The sequence below is a fragment of the Macrobrachium rosenbergii genome, chromosome 7 (assembly GCF_040412425.1).
Source record: "Macrobrachium rosenbergii isolate ZJJX-2024 chromosome 7, ASM4041242v1, whole genome shotgun sequence".
In the NCBI taxonomy this organism is placed as follows: Eukaryota; Metazoa; Arthropoda; class Malacostraca; order Decapoda; family Palaemonidae; genus Macrobrachium; species Macrobrachium rosenbergii.
The window spans coordinates 9,302,501-9,327,500 of record NC_089747.1 but is presented as its reverse complement, the minus strand read 5'-3'; the positions used below and the strand labels follow the sequence as shown (position 1 = coordinate 9,327,500).

At 39.2% G+C, this 25,000-nt stretch overlaps 2 protein-coding genes and 1 long non-coding RNA gene across 5 annotated transcripts in view; 2 read left to right on the top strand and 1 right to left on the bottom strand.

Annotated features, from left to right (window-relative positions):
- The window catches only part of LOC136840506 (melatonin receptor type 1A-like), an 11,304-nt gene extending 237 nt beyond the window's left edge, over positions 1 to 11,067 (bottom strand). The window contains exons 1-6 of the mRNA XM_067107166.1: positions 10,335 to 11,067; positions 5,366 to 5,486; positions 4,720 to 4,832; positions 2,828 to 2,957; positions 1,273 to 1,448; positions 1 to 519 (exon numbers count right to left, since the gene is read on the bottom strand). The exon at positions 1 to 519 is cut by the window's left edge and continues 237 nt beyond it. Coding sequence (XP_066963267.1) covers positions 1 to 519; positions 1,273 to 1,448; positions 2,828 to 2,957; positions 4,720 to 4,832; positions 5,366 to 5,486; positions 10,335 to 10,543 — 1,268 coding nt within the window. The 5' untranslated portion in view covers positions 10,544 to 11,067. The remainder of the gene's footprint in view (positions 520 to 1,272; positions 1,449 to 2,827; positions 2,958 to 4,719; positions 4,833 to 5,365; positions 5,487 to 10,334) is intronic.
- Positions 1 to 13,706, top strand: part of LOC136840101 (uncharacterized) — an 86,741-nt gene extending 73,035 nt beyond the window's left edge. For all 3 annotated transcript variants that reach the window (XR_010853530.1, XR_010853531.1, XR_010853532.1), the window contains 3 exons: positions 12,114 to 12,322; positions 12,493 to 12,600; positions 13,343 to 13,706. This is a non-coding gene — a long non-coding RNA (uncharacterized lncRNA). The remainder of the gene's footprint in view (positions 1 to 12,113; positions 12,323 to 12,492; positions 12,601 to 13,342) is intronic.
- Positions 13,707 to 20,008: 6,302 nt separating this feature from the next.
- Positions 20,009 to 25,000, top strand: part of LOC136840103 (uncharacterized) — a 70,877-nt gene continuing 65,885 nt past the window's right edge. The window contains exon 1 of the mRNA XM_067106490.1: positions 20,009 to 20,070. The gene's annotated coding sequence lies outside the window, so the exon portion shown is untranslated. The remainder of the gene's footprint in view (positions 20,071 to 25,000) is intronic.

Genomic DNA, 25,000 nt, shown 5'->3' with positions numbered 1-25,000 from the left:
GCCCTCGAGTCATATTGCAGCTGGTAGTCCCCAGCCAAGAGGTCCCGGCGCCTCTCCTCGCACTCGGAGATGGTTCGCACCTTCATCCGGGCGGTGGCCAGGAGGTTGTTGGAGCTGTTGGTGATGGAGAACACCGACTGACGATGATGATGGTTCCGGAGAGTCGGCGGCGTGACGAAATGGGGCCGGGTCGCAGCCGTCGGCAGCGGCACCTGGCGCAAAGTGACCAGCGCCAGGAACTGGCAGTAGGCCTTGCGGTACTTCTCGTTGCTGACGACGTAGATGAAGTTGTTGATGAAGTACTGGCACCAGTAGATGCAGTAGATGACGATGCCGATGTTCTTCTCCTCGACTTTCAAGCACGGGACGTTGTTCTCCTTGTCCTTCAAGCTCCCGACGACGATGTTGTACCCGCACAGGGGGATGACGCAGATCAGGTACGCGAAGAGCAGCATGAGGATGACCTTGGTGGTCCTACTCCTGCGCAGGCCTTCTTTCTGCCTGGGTCCTCCTCGAGTTCTGCAGGAGGAGAAAGCGGTGTGAGGAGCAGATTAGCTTTAGGCAGTGGATGTGACAGAAGCTTTTTTCAAAACCTACCTCTGTTATCTGGAGGCTTTGTTATCAGTTGCCACAAATAACAATAAAATAAGCAAATAACTTTTTACTATGTTTCCAAAAAGAATAAGACTTGTTTTCCAAAAGCCGTGGACTCGATCATATTCATTATATTATCCCTACAAAGGCTTTCAATGCTAATTTATTGAAACCCGATTTCAAAATTGCCAAAAGATATTTTTTTTAGGTGTTTCAGATGGCCCCAAAAAACCTCATGAAAAAACCTCCCTGATTTACCTCACACCTTATGAAGACTTGATCCCAGAAATGGAATGGAGTGGAATATGAAATCTAGGACAAAGGCCAATCGCTGGGACCTGTGAGGTCATTCAGCGCTGAAAGGGAAACTGAGAGTAAAGGTTTTAAAGGTATAGTAGATGGAAAACCTCACAGTTGCACTATGAAACAATTTTTAGGAGAGAGTGGAAAGCAAGGCTGAAGACGTGGAATATGAACGGAGATATAGCCAAAGGAATGAAAGGGGTTGCAGCTAGGGGCCGAAGGGACGCTGCAAAGAACCTTAAAGTAATACCAACAGTGCGCCACGTGAGGCTCACGAACGGCTTTACCCCCCCTACGGAGTTGATCCCAGACGCAGACGAAGACGAAGAATAATAACAGCCCTGAAATCACATAGGAGATTAAGCATCCACTCACACAGTGAACTGCAGGATGCGCCCGTCGTTGCTGTAGATCTGAAAAAGGATGACTATGTATCCTATCAGGATGAGGATACACGGCACCAAGCTCTCTAGGGCGAAGAAGAGCAAACGAGGCGTCTCTTTAGTGAAGTCGCACTTAATGAAGTTTTCGTTGTAACCAAAGGATCCTTCCTGTGGGAGAGAAGAAATTATTATTATTATTATTATTATTATTATTATTATTATTATTATTATTATTCTTTCGTAGACTAAAACGAAAGGAAGACTGATTTTGGGCTGAACAGTCAACATTACATTTTTCCGATGGACAATTACTTATGAAATTTAGGCTGTCAGGCCAAGCACTGGGGCACTTTCAGCGCTAAAGACGGTGAAAAGAGAGAGCTTGAGTGGTTGGACAGCAAGATAAGGAGATCATATTTACATAGAAACTAAATATTAGATTGAAGAATCAGTCTATGTGAGTGGAAAATACGACTGGTTTGGGCTGAGATTTTAAATTTTCTTCAAGGGACATATGTCCATGGAAACTTATATATAAGCTGAAGAGTCTCCCGTGAGTGTACAAAATCATAATAATTTTACGAGATGAGTTGCACCTAGAAATATCATTTGGCGAAACTGACCGGAAACATATTACTAGACCTGGAAAATACTTCGTTGAGAACTGCTTTTGACAGAACTACCAAGAATGCGTTTTCTGGTAAGGCAAAGAACTTATTTCTTGTTCTTAGGTCTAATTACTTTCTGTTTGAGAAAGGAAAACTAAGATTTTTGCGTCCAGCTCTACGTTGATTTCTTCGCACCGCCTTTCTTTTGTACTCTACCTCCATTCATAGTATCTTTCTTCCAACTTCCTATCCACCCTCTCCTAACAATTATTTCATAGCGCATCTGCCAGGTTTTCCTCCTGATACACCTTTCAAACCTTTTTATTCTCAATTTCCTTTCCAGCGCTGAATGACCTCTTAGGTCCCAGTGCTTGGCATTTGGCCTAAACCCTATATTCCATTCCATTCCTATAAGGAATCATGTCTACCGTCATGAATCCATTTGCTTATCTTGATGGAATCTTTGAATGTAATATTTAATCAGTATGTACATTCTGAATTTATGCCAATGAAACAAATCACGTCTGATTAATAAATGGATGAAATTTCCATAATAGTATCGAGAAAGACTTTATAAAGAGTAGAAAAATAACATTGCTCTCGACCTCTTGTTACGATAACTTGGCAAATTCTTCAAGTAACTATACAAACTGTAGTTATGAAATTTTGAAAACCGGAAGATTTTTCGAAAAGAGAAAATCCAGGTGCATTATTTTTGTAGTGGAACGCTGTTCCCTGCACTGAGAAACAAAAGTAGCTCAGTTAGGAATAGACTGAATCATATCCTATTGATATCTGTCGATACAAATGACAACTGATGCTGAGGCTGTTTTTCCTCAGACTGAACGCAGGATCGAGAATGGGTGACAACATTTTTACAGTAATAAACTTTACTGTTACGTGAAAGGGGATGTACAGCATTAAAAGGTATACGCTTACCGACATGAGCGGGGGTACCTGACACAACACTCCAAAGCACCAGATGAGGACGCAGTAAAAAATAGTTTTTTTCCTCGTGAACCACTTGCTTTTCCTCTGGTGGCTCCTGAACTTGTAAATGCAGACGCTCCTGATGATGAGGGAGAAATGGCAGAATTATTATTATTATTATTATTATTATTATTATTATTATTATTATTATAAGATTAAAGGGCCCCTTTAAAAGTAGAGTGTTGAAGATATTATTATTATTATTATTATTATTATTATTATTATTATTATTATTATTATTATAAGATTAAAGGGCCCCTTTAAAAGTAGTGTTGAAGATATTATTATTATTATTATTATTATTATTATTATTATTATTATTATTATTATTATTATTATTATAAGATTAAAGGGCCCCTTTAAAAGTAGAGTGTTAAAGATATTATTATTATTATTATTATTATTATTATTATTATTATTATTATTATTATTATTATTATTATTATTATTATTATAAGATTAAAGGGCCCCTTTAAAAGTAGAGTGTTGAAGATATTATTATTATTATTATTATTATTATTATTATTATTATTATTATTATTATTATTATTATTGAAAGTAGATGTTAAAGATATTATTATTATTATTATTATTATTAATTATTATTAATTATTATTTTATTATTATTGGAAAGTTTTTGTGGACTTTACTTCCCACTGGAAGAGCAGGCTGATTGGTTTGCTCTGGGCCAAAGAACAAAAATATATAAATAAAATAAATAAGTAGATAAATAAATGCGTAAATAAATACAAAAATAAAAGCAAGAAAAATTATTTATCAGTTTGTGTACGTTATTTGCTGTTCCAACGACAGTCATCTATTTCCGGAAGCAAGTCTGTAAATCAGCCACTTTCATTCCGTTATGAAAACCGTCCCTTAATGTGGGATTATTCAGCATTTACTTCAGACTTTCATAAGGTTCTGGGCCCTAGAACATCAAGGAGAAATGACATCTAACCGGGAAAGAAAAAAGGAATGAAAAAGGTTAGTTCTTAGGCCACGTCCTTGAGCTCATCAGCCTCCTCGCTTATTCTGGCTATCTCGAAAGTAAATGAGCTCTAATCTGGTTTGTCTACACGGTACTACAATTGACCGATAGCTTTTCCAATAGCGATGTTCGAAAAGAAATGGCGAAATTCGTAATCTGGATTCTTGTAGAATGTCGTTGTTTATTGTCAGGTTAAGTTGGCCTTAAGCCAGCGCAGGTTTTATGCTCGCACGAACGCTTCAGGAACATTCAGTGAACACAATAAAGTCTGAGTATTTGTGTGATCCTCAGAGTGATAACATAGACTTTATGGTCGAGATAATCGTGGCGCGAACAAGGGATATCTGGCGTGAAAATGCGGACTGAGTATTTATTGATAAGCTCGTCATGTGTTACAAACTAAAACGTAAACGTACCTTTGGTGATAGTTTTATATTTTCATTCAAGATGATATGAGGCCTTCCCTGAAATAACAGCGTGGCTGCATAAAAAAAAACCGCTGTTGAAATCTGGCAACTTTATAAATCGCGATATTTCCATAAATTTATATTCTAAGGACATCATTTGATTTCTTAGGTAATGGTCAGTGTTTCTACTTAATACCTATCAGCGTTAGAATTAAAGTAATCTAACATGATCTAACCTGACCTAGCCTGACGTAATTTCCACTGGTATTCATGATCCGTAAACAACAGTGCAGGCACGATGTTGTTTTAGTGAAGCCATGATATTTAAATTGGAATGGTACGAAATGATGATGATAGAATTTTAGTGATAGTAGTGGTAATAGCCGTGACAACGAAAGCGTGAGTAATAAACCCGTACAAAAGGAGGAAGAGTGATCATTGCTAACCTTTCCAAGGCCATGAGACCCAGCGTCATCCACTCAGAAATGGCGTTGGTGTACCGAAGGAAAGCCGAGACCCTGCAGGGCAGACTCTCCCCTTCCCAAGGACACTGCGGCGACTGAAGGATAAGGAGATCGTGTGTTTTACAAATTATAAGTTTGATTATTATTTGCATAATAGGGAAACAGTTTTTTTTGTTTGAACAATCTAAAAGTTTTTTTTTTTTTTTTTTTTACGAAAAAGTTGAGGGTACAATTTGAAACGACTACCGTTTTGTTTTTGTAACATAACAGGGAAGCAGTATTTTATTGAACATTATAAACATTTGCCTTTTTTTTGACAGCAAAAGTTTGGGGTAAAACTTGAAACTACTACAGCGGCCTGGTTTCCGCCAGTCTCCGACCGGTTATTTACCGTCTTTTTGTCCATGCTTCTGTTTATGCTCATGTCTTTTGTTTATGTTTATGGTATTTACCGTCATCATTGCTTTATGTTTTACGTTCATCCTCACCCAGGGGCTGGTACTATACATGGCCCGCCCATTTGGCACGTTGCCGAACCCAGAAGGGAGCGGTAGTAGTTTCAAGTTTTGCCAAGTTTGGCAAAGTGGAGAGCACTCAAGTGGAGAGTACTCTAGTGGAGTGTACTCACCTTGTTGTATATTCTGTAATAAGTCACGAAGATGAAGGGCAAGTTGATTGCGGAGTAGAAGAGGTCAGCGATGGCGAGGTTCGTGATGAGCACGGTGTCCGGGGTCATGTCTTTGATGAATCTGAAATGGTCGCGTTCAGCGAAACTCATCATTATGCAGAACGTACTCTAACCGCTGCCAAGTAGTCTGGAGGCTTCAATATCCTTCCCTGGCAACCTACCACTAAGAAATTGAAGGCGCTAGAGACCGGTAGGTTGCTGGGACACGATGAAGTAACCTTTAGACTCCCCTGGTCTATGTAAATACAAAGGTCATCATGCTTTATGAACTCTTAACCTCTCAGTTTCCCTGAAAGCCCTGGAACCCTAATTTTGGGAATGAAACCGTTCATTCTCGCCGGGATTCGAACCAGGGTCAAGGAGTTGAACAGCTCAGTTATGACCCTTGACCCTCTTAGAGAATCGAGAAGTTGAGAATTCATTTCTAGTGGCTGCAATTTAAAATAAACCCTATGATGAAATTATTTAGTTTCACGTCTCTGAGGTTAAAAACATAAATTAAGAACTCTTTATTTTTTTCACCAGTCTCACGATTGCCATTGAATTTAACCCATTCTCTCTCTCTCTCTCTCTCTCTCTCTCTCTCTCTCTCTCTCTCTCTCTCTCTCTCTCTCGCGAACCCTTTTGCACACATACGTTAAAGAAGGCAATAATGGTCGTGATTATTATGACTTTTGTTGTGATAGTGACGGTAGATATTATGTGACCATGATGGTCACATAAGAAACAGTGGTTAGCAAAAAAAAATAAATAAATAAATAAAATAAATAAATAAAAACTAAAGCATTGGTATATCTACGACCAGGAGACGGACCAAAAGCAAGAATTCTGCTATGGCAGAGAGAGAGAGAGAGAGAGAGAGAGAGAGAGAGAGAGAGAGAGAGAGAGAGAGAGGATACGCCAATTAATTTGTCTTGAATGAATAAATAAAAAAAAAACTCTTCTTCTTACAAGAACAAAGATTAGGGAAATGGACAAAAGGTAACAATTAGCAATGACTTCCATATTTAATGGCTGTCATGCAGGGTGCCATTCAGTTACATAATCGAAACGTCGGAGGAATGTTGGTGACTGACTGCCAAGCGGTTCGCCGGATCAGTGACCAAAGTCGTATCTGCAGAAAGGCTCAGGGTCCAAAGTCGTATCTGTAGAAAGGCTCAGGGTCCAAAGTCGTATCTGTAGAAAGGCTCAGGGTCCAAAGTCGTATCTGTAGAAAGGCTCAGGGTCCAAAGTCGTATCTGTAGAAAGGCTCAGTGACCAAAGTCGTATCTGTAGAAAGGCTCAGGGTCCAAAGTCGTATCTGTAGAAAGGCTCAGGGTCCAAAGCCATACCTGTAAAAAGGCTCAGGGACCAAATTCATATCTATAGAAAGGCTCAGGGACCAAAGACATATCTATAGAAAGGCTCAGGGTCCAAAGTCGTACCTGTAAAAAGGCTCGGGGACCAAAGTCATATATATAGAAGGGCTCAGGGACCAAAGACATATCTGTAGAAAGGCTCAGGGACCAAAGTCGTACCTGTAAAAAGGCTCAGGGACCAAAGTCATCTATAGAAAGGCTCAGGGACCAAAGACATATCTATAGAAAGGCTCAGGGTCCAAAGTCGCACCTGTAAAAAGGCTAAGGGACCAAAGTCATATCTATAGAAAGGCTCAGGGACCAAAGTCATATCTATAGAAAGGCTCAGGGACCAAAGTCGTATCTGTAGAAAGACTCAGGGTCCAAAGTCGTATCTGCAGAAAGATTCAGGGTCCAAAGTCGTTTCTGTAGAAAGGCTCAGGTTGGAGAGCTCAAGTTGACATCATTCTTGGTGATCGGTGTGGCATGAAAAAATAGCACCAGCATCTCTTACATAGAGATGTAGTGAAAGAGTTTCTTATCAAGAACTGGGAGATGGAAAGGGTTGTCTAGACATACTCGTCCTCTTATTGGCGGGCCTATCAAGGCTGTTGATTTGAAGTTAATATTTATATTGAACCCAAAGACGCAAGACTCACTTGTAATTAAATATTTTTGCGAGGTCAAAAGAAACGGGCAGAAGAAAATCAGAAAAGATTCCTGTTCAAAAAGATCTCAACAGAGAAATGTTCCTTATGCTTGACTCTGCTTCCTGCCAGCAAAAATAAACATTGCAGGAAATGAGCTAATGGATGAGGCTGAGAAGGGAAGATAAACGATCTGTGAATTGTTGAGTAATGAGGAAATGACCGGGAGAAAGGACATGGTTTATAAGACAGAATTACGACACTACAAGGAGTAGGAAGAGGACCAGACATCCTTTCATCAACGACAGAAACAACGAAGGATCAAGTATCAGACCCTGCAAGTAACTCCCTTTGAAAAGGGAAAGAGATGACAAAGGATGAGAATTGTTATGAGTTGCTGTCTTTTCGCGATGTTACGTGAACACAAAAAGCCACACAGCGACTTATCAGTTTTACAAATCGTTATCTTGGCTGTTGACGAAGGGTCACATCTTTGACAAGTCTTCGATTTGTTTGACGAAATGGAACGTAAAATCAACATAAACAGGAATGTACCGATGAAAGGAGATTTGCATACGTAAAGGAGGGATGGAGATGCTTTATTTTTGAGAGAGAGAGAGAGAGAGAGAGAGAGAGAGAGAGAGAGAGAGAGGTAACAAGTCGTCGACATATTTCATTAATGATTCATTTCCGTTTTTCAGTCACTGAGAGATATTTTCCAAATCATGCGTCACATTCCAAAAGATTACCAAGTACCTGTGTTTACTTTGTTCGAAATAAGCTAGAGAACTGAATATATTTCACAAACTGATTACAGTATGTACAGTTATGCCATTATTGATTATTTCAAATCTTATACAAAACGCCGAGTAAGCCTGCATATGCAAAGTGTATGGACACGAATATATATATATATATATATATATATATATATATATATATATATATATATATATATTATATATATATATTATATATATATATACATACATACATACACACACATGTATATATATGAATCTGTCAAGATTAATCATTTGTACTTTAACTATGAGCTGTGCAAAAAACTGCCACAAAGTTAGCAGTCTGTTTCACCTAAACAAAAGGCTTATCAACAGCACGTAAAATCCTTCTACACCCATTGCATCAATCACCTATATTGCTTTGTGGATATTAATGCCTTGCCTTAACGATGCATCTTTCACTCCATGTATCCAGTACTTTTTTAGACATACCTCCCTTCGGTTCTCATAGCATTTCCGAATTATACAATCTTCTCACTAACCTATCGTCCTCCATTCTCTGCATGTGACCAAACCATCTGAAAACCCTCTGATTCCCATTTAACCTACGTCAACCTTTTCATCACTACTACCTATGTCCACATTTCTTAGCTTTTCTATTACTTTTCCGTTACATACACCTCTCAAACATTTCATCTCAGCATCTTCGATATTTTCTCTTTAATTCGTATTTGCCATCCACACTTAACATCCATAAAAGAGAATTGGCTCAACAATCCCATATAGATTCTCACCCTACCCTTTGTACTCTTAAATACCCATAAAGATAAACTCTGCATTCATTTTTCTCACCACACATCTTCCAAGCTGTCACTGGTTTCTGCGTTTTTTTTTACTATCTCCGGTTAGAACACTAACATACGCAACATTTGCAACTCATTTTCTCATCCCACAACTTTGCACCATTGTCTAGTTTCCTTTCTCTGACTTCTTACCTTACTCCATTCAGAAAAATATCAAACAGCCTTGGATACATAACAAACCCTTTTGTTAGATTCAGTTTTGCGCCAAACCAGTCACTCTCTGGTCCACATGTTCCAGCGCAATCTTCATTACCAGCCTAACACTGTTAATCACTCTCGACAATCTGTAATGATTAAGATTCCAAACTGGCATGGCTACCCAAATCAAGCTTAGCCACTGCGAGAGAAGATCTTAATGAGGTTTTTCTTTGAAAGGTAAGTTCCTCATTGGACAGGTGGGTACCGTTCTCGGATAGCACTCTGTTGGGCCCGCGTTCGATTCTCCGACCGGCCAGTGAAGAATTAGAGGCATTTATTTCTGGTGATAGAAATTAATTTCTCGTTACAATGTGGTTCGGATTCCACAATAAGCTGTAGGTCCCGTTGCTAGGTAAAACAATTTGGGACACGAATGACTGTGAGAAGCAAAGTGTTTATAATAGTCTTCACGCGCGAATGTTTTTACGAGCGGTTGCGGAAAATTTCCAGTAGCACTCCTTATACCTAATCCGGAAATGACCAGCGACAACTTTATCAGTGCCACTGTCATTATCAGTTGCTTTTTCTATTGTCGTCTGTTTATTTTGACTTCGCGTCATGAGAGCGCGGGTGACGTTGATTTAAAGAAAGTGTATCTCTCCACTTGACTTTTGTAAACTTTTGCTGAAATTAGCCAAGGAACACCGTCTGCAAGAAAGCGTTATCGGCTGCAACGATATGAAAAATTGTGGAAACAGGGTTGAGTCACTGCACTTTTTATTACACAGATAAATATAAGTGAAAAACTGATCCAAGCTGGTAAATTTTATCTGAATACTTTTATTATTCAAGAAGTTTTGAATAAGAATCTCCGAAAGTTCCTTTCTCTAGAAGCGTTTAGCAGGACACCTAAGGTTGTTCGTGTTATCAGAATGCTGACGATTTTTTTTTTTTTACTGAAAATTCATGGTGCTGGTGTAATCACTGGTTTTAAGTGCTCAGGATTTTGGAAGCTTACCGTAGGACGCACGTTTCTTTTGCTCTAGCTCATGTGGTGTAATCCAGAAAAAGTGAAACAGAGGGTATGTTTGAAGATTGTCTTTACACACGCACACACACATACACATACATATACAGACACACACACATATATAGTACTACAACAAAAGACTTTTCCTCACCTATGTCTTCGCCTCATGGAGAACTGGTGGGCGAGGGTACACAGCGTCAGGAGATTTCCAGAGGATCCCACTACGATCACGAAGACAGTGACGAACATTCCCAAAATGAGGGACCACGATTCAGGGTCGGTATCCATGTCGCAGCTGCCGTATTCAGAGCAGTTGCACGATAAGTTGCAGTTATTTTTGCTCTGCAAATACCCCTGCATGTCGACTCGCCGAGGGCGTTGCTTTTGGACACTGCTTCTCGAATTTCGTCTGCCTGCGCTTATGAGACCCTTTGTTCTTTTTTATTGTCTTCCAGCGTTATGGATTCAGGGTCCAGCAGTTGTTAAGAAATCTTTATTTAGTGTGTACCTCTTCCTGAGAGCTGTCTTTGGGAATCGGTGCAGAGCTTATCCTGCTGACTCCGGATCACGTGCCATTTGTAATGTTTCTCCTGTGAGTAGAATAGGCTTCCTGTACTCAGTAGTACATATGCTAGTCCAAATGTTCAGTCAGCTTCTTACATACAGTAGTAATTTTCAGGTCACATGCCAATCCTAGTCAAGCTTCTTACGTGGTAACAGCGTGGCAAACGAGGCGGTCACATTGAGACTCGTTCCGGCAAACTGGCATTATCTCCAAGTTCTGGAATCTGCAAAAGACGAGTAGAAGAATCTGAGTACCCACTGAGAGGCGGAGCGCCAGCGACGGGGGAACGTTTGTCACACTACTGATTGCAATGACAGACAGAGCCAGAATGTGGCTGCATCAAACCCATGTTTGGGTATCTGATAAAAATGATCTCCCAGACTTTATCTCTGCGATAACGTGAGGACGAAGGAGTTAGCCTAAGGTGTCACTCGGGTGTGACTGTGGTACCGTCAGATGCAAGTATTTTGATCGAGGGGTTGCATGTCTGCAAGGAATAATGACTTAGCGATACCAGTAGCTGGGAAAAAGGTAACTTCACCTTAAAAGATTAAATATAGCTTAAAATGTAACTTGGAAAGTCCACATTCTTTTCCCAGTTGTGGTATAGTTAAAATGTTCCCAATGACTCATTCCCGGGACAGATTCAAGGTTTATCGCTTCCGTAAACATATCCTATATCTATAACTGAAAAAAAAATAGTCTTTGCAGGTATAGACGTGTAATAGTCCCAGCTTAAATTATGCATGTCGCCGGAAATGACAAAAATTTGAATACAGCTTTGTAAATTCTTAGTAAAATGTTTGTCACCGAAGTTGGTAACGTGTCAGAAATAATTGCAGTGTTTCATTAGAAAATGTTTACCAGCGAAATCGACGGAGTTTTAGGCGTGCAACCACAATGTTTAGTGAGAAAATGTTTGTCACCGAAATTGAGATATAACTTTGTAATGTTGTTGCCTGAGAAGTAATAATACAAGGAGGGCAACGATTAAATATAACGTTATAATAATGATACTAGGAATAACGATGTTTATCACTGAACGTAACGTATACGACATGTACATAAAAAAAAAAACACGCTCATAAGAAAATTCCTCGAAATTACTACCTTGGAATGAACAAACTCGTCCTAGAAATGACTATTATTAACATCAAAGATGTTGATAGAGAGGATGTATTTATATATATATATATATATATATATATATATATATATATATATATATATATATATATATATATATATATATATATATATATATATATATATATATATATACATATACATATACATACATATATGTATCATAACTAAAACCTTTTACAATTCTATGTCGTATAGGCTATCAAAATCCCATTACAGAGCTCTGTCCCAAGGCTCTGTCCTGCATCGACCGCTACTGCCATCTATCGGCCGCTCGCTCGGCGAATGGCTTGAAGGTCCTTGATTTTCCAGAGCAAAGCGCTCGTCGCCGTTACTGGGCCGGGTTTTCTCAGTTCTCGTGCGGTGGTTAGCTTTAAGATTGTTACGTATTTCTTGCTCGTTGCTGGGCAGGTGTTCTCCTGGTTTGGGTAATTGTTTTGAGTGTTTTATTGTATTGTAGGGTCATTATTGTAGTTTATGGGTTGTGAAGTCATATGCTTACTGATACAGCATGTTGTACGTATGTTAATAGATTCATCTTTTGAATTTGTATAATTAAGAGATTTTTTGTGTTGGCTGACGTTTTCCTTTTTCTCAGGTTTGTGGCTCCTGGGCGACTTTTGGCCAGACTTCATCTTTACGGCTTGAAGTAGACAAGCAGACTTCCTGGGACGATTGGTAATTATTTTTCCTTCGAAAGCAAGAGGTAAGGAACACTCCGGTTTTAGCCTAACCAAACTTTGCAAGCTTATCCTCCCCCTTCAGGGGCGGGGAGCCCCTGAAGTGGGGAGGATCTTCTCTTGGCGTACGGTAGACTCTGTCTACCGTACGTCAAGAGGGGGGCTTGCTCGAAAAAGGTAATTCTAAACCGTGGTTCCGCGGTGAGCTAGACTATGGCAATTGACGTTTTCCTATGTTATTATACTTGCTTTACAAGAATTTAGAAATTTTGTCGGCCGGCTGTAACTAAACCGTAATTGACCTTTGAAGAGTTAGTCTTAAAAGGTCAATTAGTTTAGTTACAGCCGGCCGACAAAATATTGCTTTGTTCTTTTAAAGCAAATAAAGTAACATAGGAAAACTTCAATTGTTTGTCTAGCTCACCGTTTACTACGGCTTAGAATTACCGCCCCCCCCCACAAAATACAAAATACAAAAACGAAAAATTACAAATACAAACACAAAATTGGGAAGTGGAGTACCAGTGCGCATGTTAATTGGTGGGGATTGGATGGGGTTTTTTGGTCCTTTTGATACTGAGGAACTGGACCAGATGGTGAATTGAGATTGTACTGGATATTTTCCTCAGAGCTTGGTAGTTATGTTGTTAATCTTTCACTTGCTGCTAGGAAATAATAATTTAGCCTAGGTTTAAGATTTTGAAGGTGGCACGTATTTGAAATTTGCGTAACCAGTGTCACGGAACTGATATTTCATTCTTTCGGCAGGATCTGGTGGTCAGAAGCCCTCTGCCAAAAGGTAGAAAACCCGAAGGAAACCACACGACGTATCAGAACAGTGCTGTAGAGGCGGCCACCCCCCCCCCCGCCTTCCCCCGAACCAGTTTGAAGGTCAAAGTCTGAAATGATCGTGGACCTTGGATGGTTTTACTTCGCATTGGGAACTGTGGCCATTGTGAGTTCCGGAATGGCTGAGCGATATGCTAGTCTTTAATTATTCCGGTTGGAATTTGCTACAAGTTTGAAAGTTTGGGTGTTCATATTCAATGCAGTCATGTTTTTTACCATAGTACTATGGTTTTCATATTAAGCTGAACCATTTGATGGTAAGAATAAATGTGAAACTAAATGCTTTTGTATATTAGCTTTCCTTCAAGTTTAGTAAAATAAGACTAACAAAGTGGAGTTATTTAACCTCGGCTGAAAGGTTTTAGGCACTGAAAGAGTAACATTGGAATCCATTAATCAAGAGACAAATTGGCCGTAAAGGTTTTTGGTGTTGGTTTATATTTCTTGGATTAATGAATTTGTGAATCCATTAAAAATCATAACTTCGTCACACTTCAACTTAAAAGATGACGGAGTGTCATTGGGTACTACAAGTCCATATTTCATGGAGCCCGTAGTTTGGGTATCTGAATTCTTTATGAAAATTTTGCTAGAAGTCGAAGGGTCGGTGGAAGGGTGTTGAGCACAAGTCCGCTCGTCGTGAGAGGTTTATAGTATGGTTACATTGCATGAAAGGGAAGTTTTTGTCCATAGGATTGGATGTTGATTACGAAATTAATAGTTCTGGACTGCCTGAATTGGGGGGAGGGGCAACGAACAAGGTGTTTGAATTTTTTGAATGGTATTTGAAGTACGCTTTGTTAGGTTTGGAAGTCTGTGAATGATACTGCAAGTACAATATAGTCAATGGAACAATGGTAGTCAAATGGGAGGAGCCCCCAGTAAGTTAGTGACTCGAATATATCCTAACGTGGGCAAGCTCCCAAAAGGTTTGTAACAGGAGGAACTGTTAACTAGCGTAGAGCACGAGTTCTCGTTACTTCAGTTCAAGTTCACCGGTCTGTAGTTATCTATGCTAATTAAGGGACTTCGATGGTATCCATCCGTAGTTCAGGAATTTTATCTTATCAAAGGTGGTGTCATGTGTTTCATTCGGGTGGTGACTGAATTTAAGTTATGGGAAAGTCAAAGTACTTAGGGATTGACAAGTGATCCACAAACCTTGCAGGATCTGAGTTTCCATTTTGATTATCTCTCGAAATACCAGGTAACGATTGGCGTTCTTACCTATGGTGGGTATTTACCTTTTGGGTTCTAGGCGACGAAAACTTTGCCATCGCCTTAGGTGATTAACACTGTTAGTTAAAAGATCAGTCATATCAGAATCTTTCGACTTATTTCTGATTATTTAAACAGATTCGCAACGTCCTTCCTTTGCAGATTGTGAACATAGTGTTGAATACATGAATTTACCTTGGTGGAAAAAAGTATTAGGTCCTTCAACGAATATTGGCTATTGGTCAGATTAATGACAGTAGGATTCAAATTCGACTAAATATGAAATTCTTTGGTGCACTAGGTCTAATTCTCAAATTGACGTCTTTGTAGTTAATGTAGTTAAAAGTATGGGTATTTTATTAGGTTTTACAGTAAAGATGATAAAGGTTCGATTTTTGGGGGGTTGGAATATAAACTTTAGGCAATATAGGGTCATTCAACACTATGTTGAAACAATTGTTAGGAGAGGGTGGAAAGTAAGATGGAAGCAAGAATATGAATAGGGGCATAGTAAATGGAATGAAAGGGATTGCAGTTAGGGCCGATGGCATACTATCAAGAACCTTGAGGTATGTGCACAGTGAACCGTGTCTTACGGGGTTCGTTGGCTGAGTCGGTTGAACTTCGGACTATCACTCGATGGGCCGGAGTTCAATTCCCCCGCCCGGCTGATGAAGAGTTAGAGGAATTTATTTCTGGTAATAGAAATTAATTTCTCGCTATAATGTGGTTCGGATTCCACAATAAGCTGTAGGTCCCGTTGCTAAGCAACCAATTGGTTCTTAGCCACGTAAAATAAGTCTAATCCTTCGGGCCAGCCCTAGGAGAGCTGTTAATCAGCTCAGTGGTCTGGTAGAACCAAGGTATACTTAACTTTTTTCGGCAATTTTGACGTTCATTTTGTACCCCCTAATTTGGGATGTGGAATTCCCTGCATCTTCAGTGTTTGTGTTTGTATGTATACCATAAGAGTACAAGGACTTAATGCTTGTTCGTGGTTGTAAAAATAAACGTCAAATTGTCGCATTGTAAATATACTGGGCTTTGAGATTTGGAGTTTCTCGGTACATTATTTCATATGTTCTGTGCCTGAAACAACGCCAGGTTATCTTAATCAATAAATCAAACGCTGCTGAAAGCATGAATGCAAATATTTTGTAGGCACAGCAAAGGGTCGGATGAAACTACGTCCAGAATTGCCTTGGTATGTGTGTCAAGCTCTGTTGGTGGTTAGAGCCCACAGGTCCACACCGGCCGTTTATTCCCATTCACACCTTACCACACCAGCGGGCAGGGTGCCCGTTCTTTCACAAGCCTGTTTAATCTAAAACCGACCAACCAACTACCATTTTTCGGCAACAAATCGCTCTGTGACTATTAAGTGGTTTGGCGATCACTGTTCTACATTTAATTATTTGTGTTACCTGCTATAAAGAATGACTGGAATGTAAGAGGGGGTCGAGATGGTATCTACGCGTAACAGTCCCGAAATTCAGGTCCACTTTTTAGCCTTTCACTTGACTTCCTTTTCCGCTTCTTTTCCTACACCTTTCTTCACAACCTCTTTAACAATTACTGACTTGTACAACTGCGGGGTTTCTTAAAGTTTCACCTTGAGATCCTTGTATTTCATTGCATTTATTTTCTGGATTCTTCCACTTAAGGTCTAAGCACTTCACCTCCCTTTTTTCACCATCTTAGTGCTGAATGGCTTCATAGTCTAAATTTCCTCCGTAGGGGGTTAGTGCCTTCGGTTCATCTCACGTGGCGCATTGTAGGTATTACTTGACGGTCTTTGCAGCGTTCCTTCGGCCCCCTTTCATTCCTTTTACTGTACCTACGTTCATATTCTCTTTCTTACATCTGACCTTCCAACCCCTCTAACAATTGTTTCATAGTGCAACTGCGAGATTTCCGTCCTGTTACACCTTTCAAATTTTCTTACTGGAAATTTCCCTTTCAACGCTGATTGATCTCATAGGTCCCAGCGCTTGGCCTTTGGTCTAAATTCTATGTTCTATTCATTTCTAACCTAAATTTCATCGGTTATTCATTAATCAGTCCATCCGCATGGAAACAATTGACTCTATCCATACACCTTCGAGTCACCAGCGGCTTCCGCAGCCGCAGATTAGTTCAAGATAAAAAAGGGGTATCTCAAGATAAGCTCACGCCTTCATTCGTCTGATTATCGCATTATCTTTTTTTTTTATCAGGCTCTTTTTGTGTGTGTTCCATTAGCCTCTCGAAACGACGGCGTTATCACGTCTTGCATCTGTCAAAAACCTGGCCATTATTGACTTTGATAACTGGTAGATCAAACGCTGGCAGCAGCACAGGAAGGGCGGAAAGGGCAGATTGCCCGAATTGCCAACAGGTCAACGTTGGGGAAAAGCCATGAATGCAAAGAAGGCCCCGCAGCGGGGTAGCGGCGTCAGTGCACCTCACGCGGTTCACTGTAGGCATTACTTGAGGTTCTTAGCAGCGTTCCTTCGGCACGCCCCCTAGCTGCAACCCCTTTCATTCCTTTTACTGTACTTCCGTTCATGTTCTTTATCTTCCATCTTCCTTTCCAGCCTCTCCTAACAATTGGTTCAAGGGTTTCCTCCCGTTACATCTTTCGCACCTTTTTACTGTCAATTTCCTTTTCAGCGCTGAATGACCTCTTAGGCCCCAGCGCCTGGCCTAAATCCTTTATTCTGTTCTATTCTATTGGCAGCGTCCCTTCGATCCCCAGCTGCAACCCCTTTCATTCCTTTAACTGTACCTTAGTTCATATTCTCTTTCTTTAACCTTGCTTTCCACCCTCTAATAGCAAGTGCTTCAACATTATTTTCAGCGCTGAAAGACCTCACAGGTCTCAACCCTTGGTCTTTGGCCTGATTCTTCTATTCCATTTCATTCCATGAATGTTAAGATAGTGTGAAACAGCATGGGACGGGACGTCATATTGTTTTTGCTAATTGTTAAGGTTCTATTATGACCCGATGTAAGGATGGCTGAGTATTTATCCTCTAAAATGTTGCTCCTCACTAAATGTCTGCTGCTCTCATGATGTACTATAAAAAAAATACTTTAGTCCACTTGAAGGAAAGTGATGCATGTCTGATTATCTGTCAACCTTCTGATGATTTTTTTTTTTATAAGTTAACCAAAATTGTTGGTCTATCTGCCGATAAGAACTTCGTAATCCCATAATTATTGTAAATTCAAGGATTAAAACAGTGCATTAAGGATTTTTTTTTGAGAGAGAGAAATCTGAACAGTTACGGATGTCATGCAAACGCATATATACAGTATATATATATATGTGTGTGTATAATATGTATATGCATACATAAACACATACATACACACATATACGTATAATAAATCGTTTTCCCCTAATAGGAAATGGCTCCAGAATGAAGTAGGAAAAAGTCACTGTCACGTCACATTCATCCATTACTTCCTGAAACAGGGATGAGCCCCTGTGTAGGAAACGCCCACAACATTAACCGCTTTGCTTCTTAGGAATCTTTTAAAAGTGCATTTTTCGTAACCTGTTATAAATTCTTCATTCGTAGAGACATTCAATGTAAATAAAATAGGATTTAAAACTTCTGTTCAAAAAGTATTCACAAGTCAGTATGTTTGTAATTTTAAAAACATATTTAGATGAATAAAAAAATTGTAATATAGTGAATATACTTTACTAAATTTATTTTTGTAAATATATTATGATGTATACACAATATTACAAATTGTAAGAATTGTGAATGTATATTTTCTTAATTAAACAAAAAAAACTTAGACAAACACTGAAAGAACATCGTAGCCATAGAGTAACAACTTAACAAGGCTCAAAGCTAGTTTCAGAGCTCGTATAGTCTCTCTCCCTTGAAGAGGCTAGTAGGTCTGTTGCTTCTTTGGTGATTCAGCCCACCTTTCTTCCTCTCTTTTCCTTCGTCTAGTTTTCTTCGGATCTGAGTTAGAAATGAAATTAAATCTTGCGTCCAGTTGGCCTTTGCATGGACAAATCGTAGCTGTCTCTTAGCAACATGAAGTGCTTTCCTACCTGATATGTAGTTACTGCATTTTCCCCGGCATTTTCTTGTCATATGTAGTCTTCTACTTCTTCTCGGCTTAATCCGTAGTCGAGGTCGCTGTCTTTGACGAGTCTTTACCTGCTGTTTCTAACGCTTACTGAACAGCTCAGTTTTTTTTTTAGTTTGTTTTGGTAGATGTTTTATGGACGGACGCCCTACCTAACGCCAACCCTCCTGTAGCATTTCGCATATTTTGCAAAAAGAAAATGCGTATCTAACAGATCAGGAGGCTTTAAAAATATCAACTTAAGAAAAATATCTGTGTCCCTGTAATATTCTGTCATCGGGGCATCAGGCAACTGTAGTACTGTACCTTGTTTTGGCTAACTTCACAACTACAGAAAGACGCTTGTGTAAGAAAACATTCGGATTGATAGATAACTGCGTTTTAATATCACCTACTTATATACAAACATTCTCGGGCACGCACGCGCGCACAAAGGCGTAAATACACGCAGTCAACAAGATCATTCTGCTGTCGAAAGGAATGACGCTGTTTCAGTGTAAAGGTCGTTCGATTTAAATTCAGCCGGCCTTATACCAGCGCAGACTCTTTACTAATGGCGGCCCTAGGCACGGTGTGAATATGAGTAAAGGGGGCCTGCCGTGGACCTCGGGAACCTGCCTAATCAACAAAGATAGCAGGATTAACTGGGAAAACACGTTTAGGACATGTCCAAGCCATGCGCACCACTCGAGGAATCCCCATGTTTTGCCACGTGACGCAGCGGCGCCCAAAGTGGGTCATTCTGATAAGGCGGAGATTAATCCTTCGATCAAATATTCGTGTAGGACAGCGGCTTTCGCCTTGCTGTGTACGTTTGGTCATGTTCCTCTTATCATATCAGTTGTATGGGGGAGAGAAAGAGAGAGACAAAGATGACAGGGTATAGTACAGTAGATAAAACAGAAAGGGAGAGAGAGAGGTTTTACTTTTATATATATAATATACATATTATATATATATATATATATATATATATATATATATATATATATATATATATATATATATATATATATATATATATATAGAGAGAGAGAGAGAGAGAGAGAGAGAGAGAGATACTGATGATGATGTAGTAGATAGCGCGGTAAGAGAGAGGATGAAATGGTTAGTATAAAACAAAGAAAGAAGGAAAGAGGTTTTAATTAAAGTGCATGGAGAGAGAGAGAGAGATTCCTGTCAAAATGTTAATAATCAGTAACCAAGTTGATGATTACATCACTAATTAATCCAGCGTCAATCAACCGGATTAACTTTTTACCTTTTCTTTTCAGATAATGACTGTAAGTTGGATGATGCAACATTACACACAAGAGTAATTTCGGGGTCGCCAGGTAAGTGCCTCTATATACGCGGGTTTATCAGTGAGTTCCACGTAATCGGTTCTTTTCGAATATGGTAGATGATTGGAGGGGAATGATACAATGGCATAGATACTGAATTACTTATTGTTTAGGGTCCCCTCCCCTCCCCACATAACTCCAAACTTATCTCCCCAACCCCACACACAAATAAGCATCAAGAGGGTTTCAGCAGTTACAACCCAGATAACCCACAATTAATCAATCAATCAACAGTTACAAGCTTTGATCCCAAATCATAGGCAATTAAACAGCTGTTGTATTTAAAGGGTTCTAAAACTCACCAAGTCCAGAATATATATATATATATATATATATATATATATATATATATATATATATATATATATATATATATATATATATATATATATATTATATATATATATATATATATATATATATATATATATGAATGTCTTTTCCTGTAATACTACAGTGTAATATGAAAATAAGAAGGCCCATAAAACACTATTTAAACGTTGAAACCATATATTTCGGGCACTTGTTTCTGTGCCCTGTTCACTGGTAGAATATGGACAGGTGGAAAGTTACAATGGTATATATACAAAAACATGAAGGTGTGGCCTTAGGCCTCCGATGTTAAGGAGGTGGCGTTTCTTAAGAGGAGATTGACCAAATTCCCTAGTGGTTTTTGGCCTCATTAGCTCCCGTTTGGCGATGGATCTGGCGGTCGCGTTTCTTGGGTCATCTTCTTCAAAAGGGGTCCGAGGATTAAGGTGTCAATGGCGTCCGATTTCCAATGTCCTCCTGACAGGTTCATATTGTTGGTTTGATTGATGATAGCAGATTCCAGCATCTTTCTTTTGTACGGACAGCTACTCTTGAAAACCAACTCCGCCCCACTCCAGTTAATGACATGCCCTGTATTTCTAATATGTAGGAAAATTCCCGAACTCTCCGGCGTAACGTACTGATCTTTTGTGCTCTGTTATTCTTTGCAGAGCGATCTACCTGTCTCGCCTACATAGATGTCATGACAATTACTACACGGTATCTTGTAAACTCTGGCTTCTTCCCTTTTGTTATTTAAGTATACGTTAACGAGCGAACTCCCGATGGATTTGGGATAATGGAAAATGAAAGGATTATTAGAACTGAGTTGTTCGGTGGCCTTTTGGATGTTTTTCATCGTATGGAAGCTTTATTTTGTTGTTGAAATCTATTTGTCTGTTGTGAGTGGGACCTCTGTAGTATATTTTATTTGCTTTATTAATAGCCCTCTCGATAATGTGTGGTGGATAGAGCAGTTGCGTTAGGTGTTGGCGGATCGTGTTAAATTCTTGATCCAGGTACTCATTTGAACATATCCTAAGTCCTCTGAGGAATAGGTTGCACCCTACCATGATTTTTACGGAGACGTCGTGGTAGCTTAAGAAATGAGGAAGTTACAACCATATGAAGACCATTTTCCTCTTGGCATAGATAAAACTTTAAAACTTATCAACCTCTGTGTAACTAACAACGTGTTTTCTTTCAATGGTAATTTTTACAAACAAAATTTGGCTGTAGCATGGGAAGTCCCCTATCACCCCTTCTAGCAAACTTGTACATGGAATATTTCGAAACAGAACTTTGTCGTCTATCAAACCCCATAATATGATCTGGCTTAGATACGTAGATGATATCTTTTACTTTCTGGGACAATAGCTGGGGGACTTTAATGAATTTTTAATAGGCTAAATTCGCTAGTTCCGACCATAAAATTTAAAACAGAATGGGAAAAGGACGGAAAACTGCCGTTCCTAGATGTACTGATCATAAGAAAACAGAACAGGTATGCATTTACAGTATATAGAAAACCCACCTTCGCTGTCTCCTACATTCATTTCTTAAGCTACCACGACGTCTCCGTAAAAATCATGGTAGGGTGCAACCTATTCCTCAGAGGACTTAGGATATGTTCAAATGAGTACCTGGATCAAGAATTTAACACGATCCCACCAACACCTAACGCAACTGCTCTATCCACACACATTATCGAGAGGGCTATTAATAAAGCAAATAAAATATACTACAGAGGTCCCACTCACAACAGACAAATAGATTTCAACAACAAAATAAAGCTTCCATACGATGAAAACATCCAAAAGGCCACCGAACAACTCAGTTCTAATAATCCTTTCATTTTCCATTATCCCAAATCCATCGGAGTTCGCTCGTTAACGTATACTTAAATAACAAAAGGGAAGAAGCCGGAGTTTACAAGATACCGTGTAGTAATTGTCATGACATCTATGTAGGCGAGACAGGTAGATCGCTCTCGCAAAGAATAACAGAGCACAAAAGATCAGTACGTTACGCTTCGGAGAGTTCGGGAATTTTTCACATATTAGAAATACAGGGCATGTCATTAACTGGAGTGGGGCGGAGTTGGTTTTCAAGAGTAGCTGTCCGTACAAAAGAAAGATGCTGGAATCTGCTATCATCAATCAAACCAACAATATGAACCTGTCAGGAGTGACATTGGAAATCGGACGCCATTGACACTTTAATCCTCGGACCCTTTTGAAGAAGATGACCCAAGAAACGCGACCGCCAGATCCATCGCCAAACGGGAGCTAATGAGGCCAAAAACCACTAGGGAATTTGGTCAATCTCCTCCTCCTTAAGAAACGCCACCTCCTTAACATCGGAGGCCTAAGGCCACACCTTCATGTTTTTGTATATATACCATTGTAACTTTCCACCTGTCCATATTCTACCAGTGAACAGGCACAGAAACAAGTGCCTGAAATATATGGTTTCAACGTTTAAATAGTGTTTTATGGGCCTTCTTATTTTCATATATATATATATATATATATATATATATATATATATATATATATATATATATATATACATATACATATTTATATATATACATATATATACATACATATATATATATGTATATATATATACATATATATATATATATTATATATAATTTGATGTATGTAACAGAAATTGTAAGACACAAGAATCTTAAAAAATGATTTTAATTTATTACAGATATGAACTGTACTTTGCTTCAGAATTTAGGATAAACTGTATTCATTTGCAAAGCTTCAGCTAGAGGTCATCTTGGGTTGCGTTCTATTGGCACCAAGTTCAGGTCACCTTCGGACAAGGCGTGCAATCTATAATCCTCCCTTGCTAGGATGCAGATCCACTGCTTTCAGGATGACTTACTCAGGCGAAGGCTAAGGGACTTCCCCTCGAGAGAAAGAGGATGGTTTAGGATTCCCTATGCTGGCGGAAGAGGATTGCTAAAATATCCTATCAGGGCCACGCACGGTATTGGTTGGATGGTTGTTAGTTTAGAGGAACTAAAATAATTATTCCATCTTACTGAAGCAAACACTTTGCGCTCAGGCCATCAGCAGTAGTACTCGATGGAGCCTTTTATTTGTCCAGAGCGTGCTTATTTTAGTATAGGCTAAATCAAATGATAAGTGGCAATGTAAATGATTTATGATAATCTTTCCGTGGACACTTCTAATATAATATTTTTGCGTTTGGTTTCCAAATAAAAACTTCACCACATTTCATTGGCATCTTTGTTGTGCCAGGTCTAAATATAAAGATTTCTTACCCACCACAAGCGTCAGTCTCTGACAGTATAAAACTTTAAGTAGGCTTACGCCCGTGCCGATTGACGGATGTGATACGGGTCTTTGAAAGTTTTTTTTTATCAATCTTTCCTCAGTTCATATTATTAGGAATAGGAAAGAAAAATCTTTCTCAATTTGTCGATTGGTTTCAGTTGCTTTGAGGATTTCCGGGTTAGGACTCAGATTTCCAACGCCTCTTTTTCTTCTTGTTTAATTAAAAAGTTTTGATCGAATGACATTTCAAATTATCACATTGTATCTGCCCAAACATAGTTTAACACAGTTACACAAACCCGTATGTCCACACAGGCACTGCAAGTAAAAATACCCATTTATCTTCGCTTTTACACGTAAGCATGGAACCAGAGTTGCATAAGAAGAGGTCAGAGAAAGAGAAACAATACAAATCCTTCAAGGGAAGTAAAAGAAAAGACGAAGTTGGAAGCCACTCCTTCCTAGCGCGAGGGAGTTCCCCAAGGTACTTGCCTGTCATGATCTCTTGTGTACAGTTTTTCCCAAATTATCCGTCACCTATTGCCTGTTGACGGCGATTACATGTGCAATGATTTCAAGTCTTAACTAAGAAGATTCATTCCGCGTTTTTTCCGAGTGCGAGTTCATAGAGTGTAATTTTACGGATGTTCTTCGTTCTACGAACGAGGTTGAAATGACAGACGGTTTGCCTATTTCTTGGAGAGAACTTACTGCTCTTTGTAAAGTTGTCCGAGGTTAAGATTAAAATGATTTCCCTTCATGAATGAAGACATTTTCTACCTTCAGCCTGAGTTCTAAGAGGTTATAATCAAAATTCCGGATGCCTTCCTCCATTATAAATAACTTTGTTTCCCAGAAATAATCCCCTTAACAGCAGATAAAATCACTATACCTGAAGCAGTGCTCGAACGAACTGGCTCGTTTTAAAATTTTGAATGTGAGCTTTTAGAAAAGGAAGAACTTTTTTTTTTTTTATAACTGTTTAATTGTCTATTTAGTTCCTGAACGGCAACACCTGTCATAATGTTTCTGGTCGCCTTATCTGTCAGGGGCGTCTTATCTGTTAGGGAAGGATTTACTCCGTTACTAGTGTCAGTCCCACAACCTATTACCCTACATTCTCTCTCTCTCTCTCTCTCTCTCTCTCTCTCTCTCTCTCTCTCTCTCTCTCTCTCTCTCTGTGTGTGTTGCTAGACTGTTTTTTCTTTGTGACTCTGCTTTTCTGTCTTATTCTATAAAAAAATTTCCTATCATCCCCACCTCTCTCTCTCTCTCTCCTGCTATAACGT